Below are 20,204 nucleotides of genomic sequence, written 5' to 3' on the forward strand. Positions count from 1 at the left end.
GAAATATATCTGTTACATTATGTAACCCCATGGTTCCCAGAGTAGCGGCACTATAACACTATGGGAACATCACTAGCACTGTCACATGGTCAATCCTCAGATTTCGATGAATATTGTTGAATAGTTAGTGTCCCCAACTAAGCAAGCCAAAGGCGTTGGTGGCGAGGAACCCAAACTCCATCAAGGGACAGTATAGAAAAAAATAAAACCTAATGAGAAACCAGCCTCAGTCAGGGGGCCAGTTCTCCTCAGGCCAATGAGCGAATAGTGTATGATTATGATTCAGGCAGCATTACAGGTCAGAAGTCAGATTAGATCGGAACATTCAGAATATTTGTCCAGTTCCATGTGGTTGAAGATCGGAGTCATCACGCCAGAGACGGGCTTGTTGAGGAGAGCCACTAAATGTTGTATCGATGAGGCCTTCACATAGGAGAGTTGTCAATCTCTGTTGTGGTCATGTCTAATCGCGGGTCAACCATCTGATCTGGATACGGCCCAGACTACTGTAAACCTCGGGATAAACAGAGAGACTCATATTAGCGTTGATGCCATTCTTCTTATGATGTAATGAGTACATCAGGTGTTATGGGAAGTGTTCCCGGTTCCGGCAGACCTTAATGCAGCCTAACAATCATTTAACTGATTTGAATAATAGAAATTGATGTTCTATGTGCATGCCATATTAAAGAGATGCGTTTTTAGTCTAGATTTAAACTAACAGAGTGTGTCTGCTTCCCAAACAATGCTAGGAAGATTGTTCTACAGTTTAGGTGCTAAATAGGAAAAGGATCTACCGCCTGCAGTTGATTTTGATATTCTAGGTATTATCAACTGGCCAGAATTTGAGATCGCAATAGATGTGAAGGAGTATAATGTGTTTAGAGCTCACGCAAGTACTGGGGAGCTAAGCTATTTAGTGTTTTGTAAGTAATAAACAAGATTTTAAAATGTATACAATGTTTAATAGGGAGCCAGTGCAGTGTTGACAGAACTGGGCTAATATGGTCATACTTCCTGGTTCTAGTAAGAACTCGAGCTGCTGCGTTTTGGACCAGCTGGAGTTTGTTTATTAAGCGAGCAGGACAACCACCCAGTAGAGCATTACAATAATCTAACCTTGAGGTCATGAACGCATGGACTAACTGTTCAACATTTTGCATTGAGAGCATGTGCGTAATTTAGATATATATTTAAGATGGAAAAATTTGGTTTTACAGATGCTAGAAATGTGGCTTTCAAATGAATAGTCTCACTCAAGGCGAACACAATGTTTCCTTAGTATAGTGCGAAAGCATCTGCAAATTTCTCTGAGGATGCCAACAGGGACGAATCCCCCAATTGTTGACCCACCATAGAAAAATATGGTGGAAAGTGGTTACGTCTAAAAACAGTAGATAAAAGTCCAACTAAAACAATTCAGAAAAAACACTACTTGAACGATATATAAGAATTTTGAACATTATTAAACACCAGACGGCTTTGTACTATTAACGTTACTGAAAGAATGTTTGCTTATAACTTTGCTAGAACGTTCTGAGAACCTTCCTTGTTAGCTGGAATGAGGCCCAAAAATCTGCAGCACAGACTCAGGAATGCCTCGACCTGCTCTGAACTGGATCAGGTGCGAAATGACTGAACATGAGAAGAAGTCAATCACTTGCATCGTGTGTTAATCTTAACATAACTTCACAGAGGCAACTGCTGCGTGTCGGCATGAACGGAAGTTGCCATAATTCTTTCCTATTGCATATCCAAGTCAAGTGAAGCAGCTTCTGGAACAGGACTTTTTGGACAGGATTTTGAGGGCGGGACTTAATTTTGTCCATGGGGAATTGATTGGATGGCTCACTTACACAGAATGCATGTGGTTAGTGAGCAGACAGCTGTCACTGAGTGTTGTGTTACATTTTGATCCACACTTAGGGGAGAAAAAACAAACAATTCATGTATTCATGTCTTGGGACACATTTTATCTATTTACTACATGTTTGTGTAAATTACAATTTTTCGTCATCAAATTTCAGCATTTTGTTGACCAAATGTTCATAATGGGTGAAATGCTCAATCTTTTAGTGCTACACTGAAAAAATTAAACTGAAACACTGTTTTCAACATACTCCAATTATCTTTATATTATTTTGAACAGACCCACTTTATAATAACTACGATGTACTAACATTTAAATTAATCATTTGATACAATGCACTTATTGTGTATGTACATGTTTTTACATTGTACTTAAATTAATCTGTAATTAATTTCTGTAGTTACATCTATAATTTTACTGTTGACACTTTCCTTACACCTAACCATACCATTAAACTCACCCATACCACCACACCTGTCCCTAACATTACCCTTAAACTCACCCATACCACCACACCTGTCCCGTACCCTACCCTTAAACTTACCCATACCACCACACCTGTCCCGTACCCTACCCTTAAACTTACCCATACCACCACACCTGTCCCGTACCCTACCCTTAAACTTACCCATACCACCACACCTGTCCCTAACTTTACCCCTAAACTTACCCATACCACCACACCTGTCCCGTACCCTACCCTTAAACTTACCCATACCACCACACCTGTCCCTAACCCTCCCCTTAAACATACCCACACCACCACACCTGTCCCTTACCCTACCCTTAAACTTACCCATACCACCACACCTGTCCCTAACCCTACCCTTAAACTTACCCATACCACCACACCTGTCCCTTACCCTACCCTTAAACTCACCCATACCACCACACCTGTCCCTTACCCTACCCTTAAACTCACCCATACCACCACACCTGTCCCTAACCCTACCCTTAAACTTACCCATACCACTATACCTGTCCCTAACCCTAGCCTTAAACTCACCCATACCACCACACCTGTCCCTAACCCTAGCCTTAAACTCACCCATACCACCATACCTGTCCCTAACCCTAGCCTTAAACTTACCCATACCACCACACCTGTCCCTAACCCTCCCCTTAAACTTACCCATACCACCACACCTGTCCCTAACCCTAGCCTTAAACTCACCCATACCACCATACCTGTCCCTTACCCTACCCTTAAACTCACCCATACCACCACACCTGTCCCTAACCCTAGCCTTAAACTCACCCATACCACCACACCTGTCCCTAACCCTACCCTTAAACTCACCCATACCACCACACCTGTCCCTAACCCTAGCCTTAAACTCACCCATACCACCATACCTGTCCCTAACCCTAGCCTTACACTTACCCATAACACCACACCTGTCCCTAACATTACCCTTAAACTCACCCATACCACCACACCTGTCCCTAACCCTACCCTTAAACTCACCCATACCACCACACCTGTCCCTAACCCTAGCCTTAAACTCACCCATACCACCATACCTGTCCCTAACCCTAGCCTTACACTTACCCATAACACCACACCTGTCCCTAACCCTACCCTTAAACTTACCCATACCACCACACCTGTCCCTAACCCTACCCTTAAACTTACCCATACCACCACACCTGTCCCTAACATTCCCCTTAAACTCACCCATACCACCACACCTGTCCCTAACCCTACCCTTAAACTTACCCATACCACCACACCTGTCCCTAACTTTACCCTGAAACTCACCCATACCACCACACCTGTCCCTAACATTACCCTTAAACTCACCCATACCACCACACCTGTCCCTAACCCTACCCTTAAACTTACCCATACCACCACACCTGTCCCTAACCCTACCCTTAAACTTACCCATACCACCACACCTGTCCCTAACTTTACCCGTATCCCACCTCAATGTCAGCAAAAGTGTTTTGCAATACAATTTGAACACAATAAGTACATTGTACTTATTTTTCTGATGTGAGTACATAGTAGTTAAGGCCACCTAATATAAAGTGGGACCTTTTGAACTTTCAAAAAACCAATTTTTATAGTATAGTACAAAATGAAGCTAAGAATAACAAAAGCTCTTGAAAATGATAATGCAATGCTAGTAAAGCAAACTGAATTTCAGTCTCTTCTGTGTATTTCAGGCAGTAGTTGGTAATGAAGAGTGTGTCTCAGCTTTGCTGGTGCATGGAGCCTTCGCTCTGTGCCGGGACGTTCATGGCAGAATCCCTTTGCATTTGGCTTCCTCTTGTGGTCATGCAGGACTATTGCGGCCCTTACTTGATGCATCGTCACTTTCAGACCCCCTTGACTCTCTGCTAGACTACAGTGCCTACACACCTACTCACTGGGCTGCTTACCATGGTAAGATCGCATTCTACTACCTTTAATAAATGCTAGACTGGTGGAGAAACATCAGTTGAGACTTATATCAGTGAATGACAAATCTCTCATTTGCTACATAAAATTAAAGTCGGCATGAAACAGAAGATGCAATAGCCTTTTCTTCCTTATTGTAACGTATATGAATGAAATGGCTTCTGGAACAAGAACAAATGTTGGGCGGGGCTTGATTTTGTCCGTGGGGAATTGGTTGGATGGTTGTGGTTTGCTATTGGTGGATCTCATGTGAATGACAGGTTGCCCCTATCATACACCCGACGTAATGCAACGCCAGGCGCGGCGCATGTTCACTTCCAGCTCCACAATAAATATCAAATGCACTGGGGCATCTGTTCACCCATGGGCATCTGGTCTGAGAACCAGGTGTGTTCAGGAGCATTGTTGGTGCGTTGCTATTTTGAGGAAACTGAAAATGACTGCGCCATTGACCAACACAAACCTGGTCTAAAGTCAATAGCGCAGTATTTTTTGTGTTATTTAAAGGGTGTGTTAGTAATATGAGCCTATAGGTGGTGCACAACGCACATACACTCTAATTATTACACACACAGGGACGCGCAGCAGCACACACGTTTAAATATTCAAAATAAAAGGATTCCTCTCTGGAGAAGTGTTCAGTCCTTCCACTCGCATGTAAATAGTGAATCCGCCATTATGCGAACGCAATTGGCTTTTAAAGGGAATGGGAGATGAGACTCTGATTGGTTTATTGCACGTTACGGCCAAAACACACCCATGACTCATTAAGAGACTAGGGACAACCCTTTTGGACCATGTGCCTGGCGCGCTGACCATTTTTTTCTGTCGTTAAACTAGCAAAAGTGGATTCGGACACGCCCTAAGTGCACCTGCTTTAGACCATGAGCTCAGATCGTTAAAATAAGGCCCATGGTGTCAGCGCAAGAGGGAGGGGAAGTTATTCTGATTATGAGGCACATCCCAGACAGCAACATAGTGTCTGCCCAGATCCAACCCACATCTGGTACTCGTTGAATCCATGTACCGGATCTGGGCCGACACCATGTTGCTGTCTGAGATGAATAAATAAAAGAAAAGAAATGCACGGATAAATCATAATAATAATAGTGCAATATTACACAAAAAAACAAGAAGTGTCAATTTTTATTTCATGGTGACTTTAAGGAAACATACTGTATTCTGGTGCTTTTAACTGTCAAATAACTTTGGTCATGACACAAGTCATGCAAAAGTTTTTTTTTTTCTTTTAAGGGCACAATGACTGTCTTGAAATCTTACTTGAATATAGACCATCAAGCTTCCAGGAAGGAAATGCCTTTACACCACTGCACTGTGCGCTGTGAGTGAACCTCACCTGTCCATCTTCAAAATGTTTCTGTACAAACAAACATTTTTCAGAACAGTTCCCGTTTCTTTTTTTTCCCCACAGAATTACTGGTCACGATGGTGCTGCTCAACTGCTTGTTGAAACTATAGGAACAAAGATCATGGACTTCAGAGATGTTAAAGGAAGGTGTGTATGTCTGTTGTCCACTTAAAAATATTTCCCCCAATATAGTTCAAAACATAGAAACTTGAATGGTTTACAGTCGGTCTCCAACCACTTTGTATAAATAAGAGGGTCTCCTTTTAAAAGCGAATGTCAAAAAGCCACTGATATTTCAGAAAGAGTATTATTATTATCCATTTAATTTTATAGAAGGTATGCACGTGACATCACCATCAGGCGGAGTGACTGGGTTACGCCCACTGAGTGGCAAAGAGACTGAGAGGCAGCATTCTAAAACACATCTAAAAATGGAAAAGAGCTTTGAGATTGACTGTACAAAGGTATATTTAGAAGTATATTTTTACAGACTGCCGTAAACTGCAGAAAAGAGAAGCAAATGGATCACTGCAATTCACAGAAACAACTGAACTCTGCAGTTATCATTTAGTGTCAATATGTTGAATTTTGGGGTAAAATCATACCATATACACTATATTGCCAAAAGTTTTGGGACGCCTGCCTTTACATGCACATGAACTAATGACATCCCATTCTTAATCCATAGGGTTTAATATGGAGTTGGCCCACCCTTTGCAGCTATAACAGCTTCAACTCTTCTGAGAAGGCTTTCCACAAGGTTTAAGAGTGTGTTTATGGGAATTGTTGACCATTCTTCTAGAAGCTCATTTGTGAGGTCAGGCACTGATGTTGGACGAGAAATCCTGGCTCGCAGTCTCCGCTCTAATTCATCCCAAAGGTGTTCTATCGGTTTGAGGTCTGGACTCTGTGCAGGCCAGTCAAGTTCCTCCATACCAAACTCGCTCATCAATGTCTTTATGGACCTTGCTTTTTGCACTAGAGCACAGTCATGTTGGAACAGGAAGGGGCCATCCCCAAACTGTTCCCACAAAGTTGTCCAAATTGTCTTGCATTAAGAGTTCCTTTCACTGGAGTTAAGGGGCCAAGCCCAACCCCTGAAAAACAACCCCACACCATAACCCCCCCTCCACCAAACTTTACACTTGGCACAATGCAGTCAGGCAAGTACCGTTCTCCTGGCAACCGCCAAACCCAGACTCGTCCATGGAATTGCCAGACAGAGAAGCGTGATTGGTCACTCCAGAGAACATGTCTCCACTAGTCTAGAGTCCAGTGGGGGCGTGCTTTACACCACTGCATCCCACTCTTTGCATTGCACTTGGTGATGTAAGGCTTGGATGAGCTGCTCGGCCATGGAAACCCATTCCATGAAGCTCTCTACGCACTAATCTGAAGGCCACACGAGGTTTGGAGGTCTGTAGCTGTTGACTCTGCAGAAAGCTGCCAACTTCTGCGAACTGTGCGCCTCAGCATGCGCTGACCCCGATCTGTGATTTTACGTGGCCTACCACTTCATGGATGAGTTGCTGTTGTTCCCAATTGCTTCAACTTTGTTATAATACCAGTAACAGTTGAGCGTTGAATATTAAGTAGTGAGGAAATTTCACAAATGGACTTATTGCACAGGTGGCAACCTATCACGGTACCACGCTTGAATTCACTGAGCTCCTGAGAGCGACCCATTCTTTCACAAATGTTTGTAGAAGCGTCTGCATGCCTAGTGCTTGATTTATACACCTGTGGCCATGGAAGTGATTGGAACACCTGAATTCAATGATTTGGAGGGGTGTTCTAATACCTTGGGCAATATAATGTAGCTGTTTGTGAATGTAAGGAGAAATGTAAGTTCTGCAAAGAACAAATTAGTTATTGCCTCCCAAAAGTAAGAATTGATTCTGAACTGAAACGAGTCGTCAGTAAATCAGTCTCATTTCCTGCTGAATCTACGTATGTTTGTAACAGATTTGCATAATGCCAGCCTACGTTCTTCACTGGCTGCCATGAACAGTGTCTCTTTGCCCCGCCCTCAAACGCTGTAGTTGTATCTGAGACTGTAAGAGTTTGGTTGGTGTTGTTCATGTGGAGAAGACGCTGTTTTCTGCTGGCAAAGCAAATCCACTTTGATGAGATTGAGACGGCAAAACCCATGCCATCGTTACTGTTCGTATCACTGTGTATCAAGAGCTAAGATTCAGATATGATAATGAGCATTCAGTTTCTGACACGATTGACCAATCACAACAGACTGAGCCATCTGACCAATCAGAGCAGAGCAGACTCTCAAAGAGGCGGAGTTTAGAGAGACTGAATCCTTGAGCAAACCGTTTCAGACACTGAGAGAAAAGAGCTGATGCTGCAGTGAAAATTTGTTTTTTTTATATAATGGGGCACGTTAAGATTTTCTGTGTATTTTGTCTACAGGACTCCACTACATGCATCCGCATATGCAGGAAATATGGCAGCACTGCAGTTGGCGTTGACCTCCGGTTCAGATGTAAACTCAGCCGATTACACAGGACGCTCTGCATTAATGGTTGCTGCTGAAAATGGCCATACTTCTGCTGTCGGTTTGTATTGTTTTAATTGTCTAGTGCTTTGTATTAACTTGAGGTTGTTATCCATTATCTGCAGTTGTCATATTGATCTGCTCTAACTTTACTTGGTTCTAGACATCTTGCTTCATCGGGCCAGAGCGGACCTCTCTCTGCTGGACATCAACAGGAACTCAGCACTTCACATGGCCTGTAGAAGAGTAATATACCCCAGCACTCCCAGTGTCCTATTACACAACATGCTCTGTGTGGTGAGTTTCCATTATCAATGATCATCACGTGTTTAACTCAACAGGGTCAAGAAATGTGTGCTCTTCTCATTCTGGCTGAGATCGACGACCCCTCGCTCATCAACACCACAAATAGTGCACTTCAAACGTGAGCATACCCATATTATAAGAGTGTGTGTGCATTGATTATTTGGTTATTTATTGAAGTTTCTCTATCTGCATACCACTAGGCCTCTGCATATTGCAGCAAGAAATGGTCTTGCCACCGTGGTTGAGGTGCTGCTTACTCGAGGTGCAGCGGTTCTGGCTGTAGATGAAGACGGTGAGTTTCTCCATGGTCATCGCATTACCAAGCTAGAGCCAACAGAATTAACTTCACCAACAGTCATTAGTATTGACTGATAGATTTTGTGTTTGAAAAGACTCACTGATCGCTAGTTTAATCTTCTTTTCCGGTTCACCGCTACAAGGTGTGACGTTATATAGTGACAAGCACTGTGTTTTTTGCTAGTCTCAGTCCGACACAGTTCTCATTTTCACGTCCAGCACCACATTGTTTAAATATCAAATGCACTGGCGCATCTGTGCCCCCATTAGGGTGACCACCATCAAACAAACCAAATGTGGGACAAATACTAAGTTTGCGTGGGACAATGTGGGACATGTTACCGACACTAAAACATAACCTGAAACTGTTACACAATGTCTATCTAACTTAATAAAAACATATGTATTCTGCCTTTCAGATGATAAAAATACTTTGTTCTTTAGTCCCTTCCAGAAAACACCATTACATCAATGTAACATTGTACATGTCATTTAAATTCAACATCACTGAGCCCAAAGGCAGCAGGCATCAGATCTGACCAAGTCCAATAATGAACAAATAAAATATAAAGCAACATGAAATTAGTTCATTGACAGTCTTATATATTATATTGTATTATATATTAAGAATATAACCAATTTACAGAATTATCCATTCGTTTTCTACATGGAACAAATCCGCTCCACATTTTGATTGACAGGCGTCAGAACCTACTAGTGACTGTGTTTACTCCTTTCTTTTCAACCATTGGATAGAAAAAACGGCTGTTGTTGTATTTGTGAAAGGCGGGATGTACTTCTGACGAAGCGCTGTTAAATATGTCTAGGTGAAAAACGATGCCGCAAAAAGAATACATGAAATGCTTTCTTAAAAAGACAAAAGAACGCATGCATGTCTTCTTATGATAATTAAAAACCAACAGACTGATGAAAATGCGGGACATTTTCTCAATATGCGACGTGCGGGACAAGGGGTGAAAATGCTGTGCGGTACAACGCAAAGCGGGACGGGTGGTCACCCTAGCCCCCATGGGCGTCTGGTCTGAAAACCAGGTGTGTTCAGGAGCATTGTTGGAGCGTTGCTATTTTGAGGAACTGAAAACGACTGCCAACACAAACCTGCTCTAAAGTCAGAAGTGCAGTATGTTTTGTGTTATTTAACCCCTAAAGACCGAGACAGCCGCCCGCTGCTAAAAATAACTATTGTTCTAAAATGTTTAATAACGCTAATCCAATCTGTATGCTGTAAAATTTACCGTAAAGAGGAGAATCTCAGCATTTCTCGCGATTGATCATTCAAAGGCTCCGTGTTGAGCGTGGATGTGTCATCAAAATCTGCAGCATTGATTCGTCAAGGAAACAATGTGGGTTGTTCCCCTGAGCCAAACAGAAACGATTGTTGATGGTTGATCGATTGTTGACCCCCCCACCCCCACCCTCCGTACCCAGATTAATTGAAACTGTGATCAACTCAACCAATAAACATAGTTTTTGGTCTTTTGAACCAACAATCACTTGTTTCTCTGAAAATTTTGCGTGAAAGTGGGTGTGTATTTGCGTGCATGAAAATTAAAACAAAATAAACGCATGCAGAGCACTCTCTCGCAGAGCACAGCTCACAAAAGTCAGTATATTTCTCTATTTGTATGTAGTTTGTGTTTTACACCGTTTTCACTCAGTGTATTTTCCTCAATTTGTGTTTGAGAAGATTATTTGCACTGTTTGTTCATTTACACTCAGTATATTTTATTGCACGGTTTGTTGCCACAACTTGTTACATTGTTTGCATTTGTTTTTCATGTTCAAATGAAAATATATTTCTCTAAAGAAAAATATTTGCTTTAGTGTTCTGTTATTATATAACAATCTTTCTATTTCCTTTACTCCCTGAACTTTTTTGGACACATCTACATTGTCAGTAAATAAAATACACCTGTTTTCACTCAAAAACGCCTAGAATAATATTACAATAAATGGCTATAACTTGCTGAGGGATTGTTACATGTAGACAAAATTTCATCTGGAAGTCTAAAACAACCAAGTCTAACTTTCTAAAGGAAAAAATCCAAACTTCATGAAGTTCTGTTTGAGTTCACAGTAAAAACACCACATTTTTGCTGCTGTTTTTCTTAAAATTCTATTAATTTAATCCATTCTCAGACTAAATAAATGTAAAATTGGGACTTCAAATGAGCTAGATGGAAATGTCAGGTTCTCCTGTTTAAAATGTTATATAGCACTTGATGCTAACTGCTAGAATGGGTGAGAAAAACAAAGAAAAGTCAAGAGGAAGTCAGGCGCCCCAAAAATGTTCTAGGTCTTTAACGGTGAAAGGGCGTGTTAGTAATATGAGCCTATAGGCGGTGCACAACGCATGTACACTCTGATTATTACACACACTGGGACGCGCAGGAGCACACACACATTTTTAAATATGAAAAATAAATCAATCAATTTGACCGTTATGGCCATTCTAGGTAGAAATACTCTTTTGTGTTGTATAATTTTAATAAAATAACAATATTAGAACAAAATGGATACACATTCAGGAAAAGTCAGGGTACTATAGCTAAATGGGTTTAATTGCAAAAAATGTGCTAGTGTTAATAATGTTCTCAAAACCTTTGCACAAAAACATTGTTGATGGAATGTTTTTTTATGAAACGCTTTAGTTGGACATTGTCTAACATTTTTAAATGTTACCAATTGTTTCGGAATGTTCAACATTCAAACATTATGGGAATGTTACTTTTGAATGATGATAAAATGGAATGTTCCCCTAAAGGGTTAGTTCACCTAAAAATGAAAATTCTGTCATCAATTCCTCTCCCTCATGTCGTTCCAAACTTTGTAAGACCTTCGTTCATCTTCAGAACACAAATCCGAGAGCTCTCTGACCTCTCCATAGACAGCAATGTAATTAACTAGTGATGTGAATCGATTAAAAAATGTACTATTTAATCACATTTTTTTGTAATTAATCATGATTAATCACATAAAAAAATTTTTTGGGGAGTTTTTAATATTTTGATATTGTAATCATTTCAGTTACTCTCCAAATTAATGAAGAAACAGTTTAAAGACGGCATATTTTAAATATTTGTTGTAATGGCATCTTTTTTATGAATAAAGGCCAGTATCACTGATACTAATGTCTCTATGAAACATTAATGACATTACATTACAGTATAACTGAAAGCTACCAGTTTCAACATTTGATAGGCTTTAAAAAATAACAACTTTTAATTTCATTGAACTTAAAACAATCTTTACATAAAACCATTATAATAAATGTTATATTTACCCATGGTCTTCACTGTTAGACATAGTCTACACAGAAATTGAATAAAGTTATTAACACCTTTCTTAACTGCATAAATAATCAATTAAATATAGATTAATCATCATTAAAGCTATTTTTTTATCTGTTCCCGTCGTTCTTTGATGAACATCAATGACAGACATCATCAGTGCTGCTGACACTTTAAGATCGGCCGCTGCAGAACATTTATTTATTTGTTGTTTATTTGAATAGGGACAGATACAAAATCGACATAGATCATTACATAAAGAACAATCCGATGCATGTATCACAGTGTTTATAGCCAGGGCTAATTCGCAACACCTGTCCCTAGTAAGGCTTTTAACAGTTAAGATAATGAAGAAATAATTTTAAAAATAAGAAAAAATTACAGTGAATACAATAAAATGTCCATAAACCAGTTAGCACCAGAAAAGATAAATATAACAGATAAACACATGTCCTCAAACTCACACAGGGTCACACCTCACATACACCCAGCTACACATCTCATACGGCATGATCACACTGCTGCTGCTGTAAGAACCAAGCTTTTGTAACTTTTTTAAAAGTGGACAGTTTAGTTAAAGTTTTTTATTTGTGGGAAGCCAATTCCACAGATTGGCTCCTTTCACAGAAAAAACATTTTGGGCAAAAGATGTTTTACAAAAGGGAACTTTACAGTCTCCACATGTAGCAGCTCTTGTCGATCTGTAGAATTTCAGTCTGTTCACAAATTTACACAGTGGCTCAGGTGCAAGTCCAGTCAAACATTTAAAAAACAACGTTATGTGTCTAAGATTGATGAAATTAACAAAATTTAAGATTTTATGTGTACTTAAAATGTAACAATGATGAAATCGAATAGACTTTTTATCTTTTTTATACATTTTTAGGGCACCGTAATAAAGCCTCTCAATAGGCCTTAGAGTAGTTTGGCTAGTCAGGGACCAAACAGTGGTGCAGTATGACAAGTGGGACAGGATCATAGCGTTCAGAAACACATGAGCACATTTAAATGTCAGATGGCTCCTGATCATTCTGAACCAATTCATACTGGCCGTCATTTTTCTTGAGATGTTTTTAATGTGACTTTTAAAATTTAGCTGAGAATCTAAAATTACTCCTAAATATTTTTCTTGTTCTACCTGATCGATGAGTTCACCATTCATTTTAATGTTAAGATCATTTATTATCCTCTTTCTTTTTATAGAAAAACACATAGATTTCGTTTTCCTCAGATTAAGTGTTAAACATGATTTGTGAAGCCAATTAGACACTTTCTCAAGACTTTTGGTCAGTGTACTGCCGATAACAACAGGGCTTTTACCGGACACATAAACCACAGTGTCATCAGCATACATCTGAAAGCCAACTTCAGGACACACTTCTGGCAGCTCGTTCACATTACAGGCTGAAGAGGACAGGCCCCAGTATGGTTCCCTGAGGGATTCCGGTCTTAATTTTACATGATCAATAACCACACATTGTTCGCGACCCTGTAAATATGACTCGAACCATGATAATGCCTGGTGTGACATATGATAAAAAGACAGTCTTGAGATAAGACGGCTATGGTTTACTGTGTCGAATGCCCTCTTTAAGTCCAGAAATACTGCACCCACAATGTTTCCTCGATCAAGCGTCTGCACAACATTTTTCCAATAATGCACAGATGGCTGATTCAGTGGAATGGTTCTGTCCCGAACCATACTGTTGAGGGTGTATATACTGATGTGTTTCTAAATATTGAGTTAGCTGTTCTGAAACAATTTTTTCTATTATTTTTGACATTACCGGAACTAGACTTATTGGTCGATAGTTACTAACGTCTGTGGTATTCCCGGACTTAAGGATGGGTTTAACCAGTGCTTTTTTCCAAGCATCTGGAAATATTCCAGTTTTAATAGAGACATTTATAATGTGGGTCAAAGGTTGTATGATATGTTGAGAATATTTTTTAAGGAAAGTTGCATCTATGTTGTAGTTGTCTTTGGATAAATTAATATTCAGGTCTGAAATAGCTTTCAATACCACTGCCTGATCCACTTCTCTAATTTTAAAGGTATACTCATTTGCTGATGACAATAGGTTTAAATTGGGCTCTTCATCTAAAAAATTAGAAGCAAGATCTTGTACTGATTTAATAAAAAAAATTATTAAAAGCATCAGCAATTTGGACAGGGTCTGCTATGTTTTTTCTTTCACATTTTAGTTCATTCAAATGATTTGTATTTGCATTAGGTTTAATTAGACTGTTAATTTGTTTCCACTTTGCTTTACAATTTCCTTTAGCTTCAGTTAAAATGTTCATATAATAGTTTGCTTTTAAGTTGCTCAATTCTTTTACTACTTGATTTTGAAAACCTTTAAATAACATCAGATCTGTGTCATATCTGGTTTTAAGATCGTTTTTTAGAGTAAAATATCTTTTTTTAATTAACTGTCATACTGTATCACTTACCCATGGAAGCTGTACTTTTCTCTGTGGCCTTTTACATTGTTTTAATAACTTATTTAAAATGTTACTCAGTGTAGAAGTAAATATATCACAACACTCGTTAAATTGACTATGTTGTGAGACTTCATCCCAATTAGTGTTTGCTAACTCATTCTCAAATTTAATAAGATCCTTGCGAGGGATTATTAACTTGGTTGCCTTTCGGTCATATTTATATTCATTTAGACGGTTTTTTTAGAGTTTTCTGGAAATCAATATCATGTTATGATCTGATAGGCCACACACCAAATTGTACGTTTTTAAAACTCTTTCCGGCTTATTTGAGGAAGCTAAATCTATTGCTGTCTGCGATGTTTTTGTCAAGCGAATGGGTCCATTTACAAATTGATGAAAGTCATATTTTGATGTTAGTTCTTTGAGTCATTTCCTACTGGATTTATTTAACCAATTAACATTAGTATCTCCATAAATAAGCATCTCACTGTTTGGTTTAAAAGTTTTAAGAATTTTTTCCAAATTTTGATCAAAAGTTTCTAGGCAACCAGATGTTAAACAAGGATGTTAAACATCATGCGTGAGGATAAAGCCACATTTACACATAGACTTTCAATTGATATAGATTCATCTAATTATACTTCCTTGGTCTTAATGGAGTCTCTAATGTAAACCAGTACTCCTCCTCCTCTACCAGTTACCCTGTCCTTTCTATAGCACTTATATCCAGGCACATCTATCATTCAGGTAGGGATTTTATCATGCATCCATGTTTCACCTATGCACAAATAATCAAGATTGGAACCAATTAGCAAAATTCTAATTTCATCACATTTTGGATACAGGCTTCTAATATTTAAATGCCCTCCCAAAATACCCTTAGGCTTTACTGTAGGATCCCAGATTATTTTCGCATGATTTACTGTCTGGAAAAATAAATATTGTCTCTGCTTTATTATTGCTTGTGACTGCAAGGTTTTTATATTGTCAATAGTGTCCCTGTTTGTTCGCTTATACTTGACTTTATGAGTTGTATTGATGTTACTCTTAGTATAGTCAGTCTTACGGTTAGGAGTGCCTCTGGATCCTTGCACACATAGTGATTTTAAATCCGTCTCCACTATGGCCTCCTTCGCCTCGTCGACAAAAGAATCCACAAAAAGAGGGGCGCAACTCTGGGCCAGGTCGCTCCAGGAGTCTGCCGAGCCATCCGCGGGCGCAACCCCCGCCGCAGCCCGGTCGACGCCGGCACACGGAGCCTGACGCGGATCTGACGCGCTGTCCCGCACATCTCAGTTAATTTAACACGTTATATAACTAATTTAAGACTCCTAATATGAGAATACTCGACAAAACTGGCATTTTGGCAAAAATTCTCTGTTATTATTTGCTCAAGAACGAAAGAGAACTCGATGTGTGCACGAGACTGGCTTGTGTGTGTGTGTGTGTGTGTGTGTGTGTGTGTGTGTGTGTGTGTGTGTCAGGGTGTCCCTCGATTAGCTCCCTAGCTTCCTAAGTGGTAAATCAGTATATCGTGTGTACATGAATGTGGATGACTCCCTGATCAGTGCCCTGACTACTGAACTAGGGAGCGGATTGAGACGCACCCGCAAAGACAGGAGATTGATATACAGCGCGTTCTCTTGTGTCTTGTCACACGCTTAGATTGTTTAAAAGCATTCATATGAATAAGAGCATGATCATATAATGTAACGCTGGGCAAAAATGGAAATTAAAAACGGAATATTTAATATAAAAATAATACGAAATATTTTTAATGCGTTAAACTGAAAAAATGTTTCGCCCGCGTTAATGCGTTAATTTGCGCAGCACTATAATTAACACTTTCAAGATCCAGAAAGGAAGTAAAGACATTGTTAAAATCTTCCATGTGACTCCAGTGGTTCGACCTGTATTTAATGAAGCGACGAGAATACTTTTTGTGTGCGCAAAAACAGACACAAATAACTTTATTCAACAATTTCTTCGTCTGTTTCCATTGCAGCTCCCGCGTTCTTAGTTAGCTGGGTTGCTGCTGTTTGTCACATTTTTATTGAGCTTGTAGTTTGAGAAGCCATAGTTTCCAAGTTGCAGAGCGAACGTAATGACGCACTTTATGATTCTTACATTAAAGGAACACTCCACTTTTTTTTTGAAAATAGGCTCCTTTTCCAACTCTCCTAGAGTTAAACCATACTCTCATTCCTGCGTAATGATCAAGGAACTTTGTTGCCGTAATATCATTGCACCTCTGCACCCATGGTTCGGCAGCAAAGTTCCTTGATCATTACGCAGGAATGAGAGTATAGTTCCTAGCCATAGAAAATTACAACTTTTCATTTTCCGTCGGTCTTAGTACACGATCTACAGAAGAGTCAAGTTTTAAATAGGAAAAATATCAAAACTCTCTGGTCATTTTTGAGCGAGATGCTAACGTTCTAATCAGATTCAATGATCTATGCTAAGCTATGCTAAAAGTGCTACCGCCAGACAGAGATCGGCTGAATGGATTAAAAAATGGTAAAACATAACTGTTTAACGGAAGTTGGAAAATGAACCTATTTTCAAAAAGAGTTGAGTGTTCCTTTAAGGACAACTCATCCTTTCATAATACTTGTGTTTGAAATGTTCTTGCACACATTAATTGTGCCATGTTTTTAGGTCATACTCCAGCATTGGCATGCGCTCCAAATAAAGATGTGGCAGACTGCTTGGCTCTCATCATTTCCACTATGAAGCCTTTTTCTGCGGGCTTCCGCCTGATGAAGCACTGTGGCACTACTGTATCCCATCAGCCCTTGTCCAACATACAACTGATCACAGAGGAACCGTAGGGCTGAGTGAATATCAAACAATATCAGCAACCTTAAACAAACTGCAACGCTCCATTATTTTGAACTCCTTTCTATCCAGACACAAGGTATTGGAATGTACTGTCTATTATACAATACTATACTATGCTACTGTTTCAGCATCATGCAGTATATACAGTAACATATTCATTTTTAGTGCAATAAATCTTGAACAAACGGCACCATTCCATTATATGCTGAATTCCTCCGTAATAACCAGCCACTTCTATTATTAAAGAACAATATCTGCACCTGTTTTAGCATCATATAGTATACATGGGCTTAAATGTGGTTGGATGTGTGGATACTATAAATATGAATTTATTTACAGTGCCATCACTTTTATCTTGGCCTATTACTAAGATTTCCCAGCTTTCTTTGGACACTTAATGAGGCAATGTGTGAAACATAATTGAGAAATAACAGTTAGCCACCCTACAAACTCCTGACATGCCCCACAAAGCATCATCACGTCAAAATAAAAGTCTCTCGTTCACAGAATATTAGGTTTTTGCATATTTGTCATTCTTTTTTACAGGCATGAATACTGTAATTCACAACACTTTTAGCACTTCAATTACCTAAACATTACAAACATAAATAAATAAAAATAAATAAATAAAATATTTTTTTTTTCTGATTTGCTGCTTTCATTTTAATATCCACACACAATAAACGTTTTGAACAGTTTGAAATTGAACAGCTTTTCTTCTGAGATGAATTATTCCAGGATGATTGCTCACTGCGCCTCAAAACGATGTAAAGTACATGCACTAAACTTGACGTGTTTATTCGAGTTGATGCGGGCGGGGATACTCGCGTGGATGACATCAGCATTTGACTTTCAAAAGAATGCACGCTCCGTGGGCGTGGCCACATTAACACTAATGAAGATGCTGGCGAACGACTGACATCTCTCTATTTTCAAACTGATTATATAAACAGAGAATATCTGTTTACGCTTTTGATTTACAGTATTTAAAACCTGACATTTCATAGTTTCTTTAAACATATGTCTCATGTCCGTGTGACAAGTATTCACCAAGTTACAGTTCATTTTCTGAAGTGTATCAGAATGAACTTCATTGAGAGAGAGGCAGCAGATCGCGCATCATGTTTGTTTTCTTTAATTTGCAAAAAGCACAACATTTTGTTTTTAGTGTGAGTGTACACAAATAAAAGTAGAAGCTTAACAGATTATAATGATGTATAACACTTGGCTGAAATACCAAAATCGACAGAGTATTTTGAGTCTCTTTCGCACTGATAAGAAGCGCGCGACCATCGATCTCATTTTTATTTTCATAAGTCTCAATTTAATACCAAATACAAATTGGAAATGCATTACAATTACGCATCAAATTTGTATGTTAATCGGGATGGTATTTGCACTATATAACCAATAACATAGGGGTATTACAGAACAGATCGCTCCAGTCCTGGTTACTCGATTGGTCAAAACGGTGTTCTAGCTGTGAAAATACTGTTCACTGTCGCCCAGCTGATGTAACCATTTCATATAAGCAAAAAAGCTCTCAAGGCTGTGCTGTATTATGAATAGAGACGTGGCTAATGATGCACTATTTTGATATGCACTATAATGACAATTTGGCACAGATTCTTGTACCTTAAATAGTGCTTAAATATTACAGAGGTTGAAGTTCTTGTCTAGTCATCACCCAGTTTAAGTTTCAAACCAAGGGCATGTGGTAGACTTATGAAATGAGGAGAAATGCATATTTTTATACCTTTATAATGTACAAGTTTCCAGGTCAAAGACTATGAAACACTAGCCCGGATGCCAGCCGAACTTAGCCCCGAATCTGAGTATGACGACGTCAGGCTAATGAAACACCATAAGTTGACTTCAAAATGAAAATTTCCTGATAATTTACTCACCCCCATCTCATCCAAGATGTTCATGTCTTTCTTTCTTCAGTCGAAAAAAAAGTTTGAATAAAACATTCCAGGATTTTTCTTCACATAATGGACTTCAATGGCAATCAACGGTTGAAGGTCCAAATCAATGCAGTTTCAAAGGAAGGGCTTCAGAGGCTCTGCACGATGAGGAATAGGGTCTTATCTAGACAAACCATCGGCCATTTTCAAGAAAAATAAACATTTACATACTTTTTAACCTCAAATGCACGACTTTGGTGTTGTGCTTCTTCACTATGTATGAAGTCATCACATCAGAAAGGTCATGCGTGATGTCGGTGGAAGTACCGTTTCATTTGAGAAAATCTACCATCATATCATAAACACACAGAAACTCAAAGCTCTTCACGGCAACACGACAAAATAAAAGTTTGGTTTAACTTGACAAATATATTACTGTTGTACAATGGAATTTAGATACGTCTCAATGTAATAATAATACTAACACTTATGTAATAATAATAAATTATAAATAATAATCAACATTTTTCTTCCATGTTTTAATTTTAACAGTATAAAGCTCCGTATGTTTGACAAAAACGTTGAATTAAATTAAAAGATAAGTTAAATTAATATTTGATGTCTTCATTTGATTACCAGAAAATACACAACACAGAATTTGTGGGAAATCTTTTCATAGAAATTCAATTTTAAAAAAGGCATAATGTCGATAACACTTCTGTGAATGACTTACAGTTTCTTTACAGTTATTGAGGTAAACATCCCTAAAAGTTACCGTTGGTTAAAATGTTTAATTCTGTTACATTTCGGTTAAAATGTGAATGGTACCCAACCCTATTAATAACACTAAAAGGTGCGTGCGGTGCCTCTTCATACTGCAATACGTAGTCTGAATAAGCAATGGCATGAACATGAAGGTGAGTTCTTATAAAGTTGAAG

At 39.0% G+C, this 20,204-nt stretch overlaps 1 protein-coding gene across 3 annotated transcripts in view; it reads left to right on the forward strand.

Annotated features, from left to right (window-relative positions):
* Window positions 1-17,958, forward strand: part of ankrd52b (ankyrin repeat domain 52b) — a 67,405-nt gene extending 49,447 nt beyond the window's left edge. For 2 of the 3 annotated variants that reach the window (XM_079843919.1, XM_079843920.1), the window contains 8 exons: window positions 4,043-4,262; window positions 5,532-5,619; window positions 5,710-5,793; window positions 8,071-8,216; window positions 8,319-8,401; window positions 8,497-8,579; window positions 8,662-8,753; window positions 17,176-17,958. In XM_079843919.1, coding sequence (XP_079700045.1) covers window positions 4,043-4,262; window positions 5,532-5,619; window positions 5,710-5,793; window positions 8,071-8,216; window positions 8,319-8,401; window positions 8,497-8,579; window positions 8,662-8,753; window positions 17,176-17,348 — 969 coding nt within the window. In that variant the 3' untranslated portion in view covers window positions 17,349-17,958. Of the gene's footprint in view, window positions 1-4,042; window positions 4,263-5,531; window positions 5,620-5,709; window positions 5,794-8,070; window positions 8,217-8,318; window positions 8,453-8,496; window positions 8,580-8,661; window positions 8,754-17,175 lie in introns of all 3 variants that reach the window. The other variant, XM_079843921.1, reaches the window with a different exon arrangement.
* Window positions 17,959-20,204: the final 2,246 nt, after the last annotated feature.

The sequence above is a fragment of the Gobio gobio genome (assembly GCF_949357685.1).
Source record: "Gobio gobio genome assembly, chromosome: 19".
Classification (NCBI taxonomy): domain Eukaryota; kingdom Metazoa; phylum Chordata; class Actinopteri; order Cypriniformes; family Gobionidae; genus Gobio; species Gobio gobio.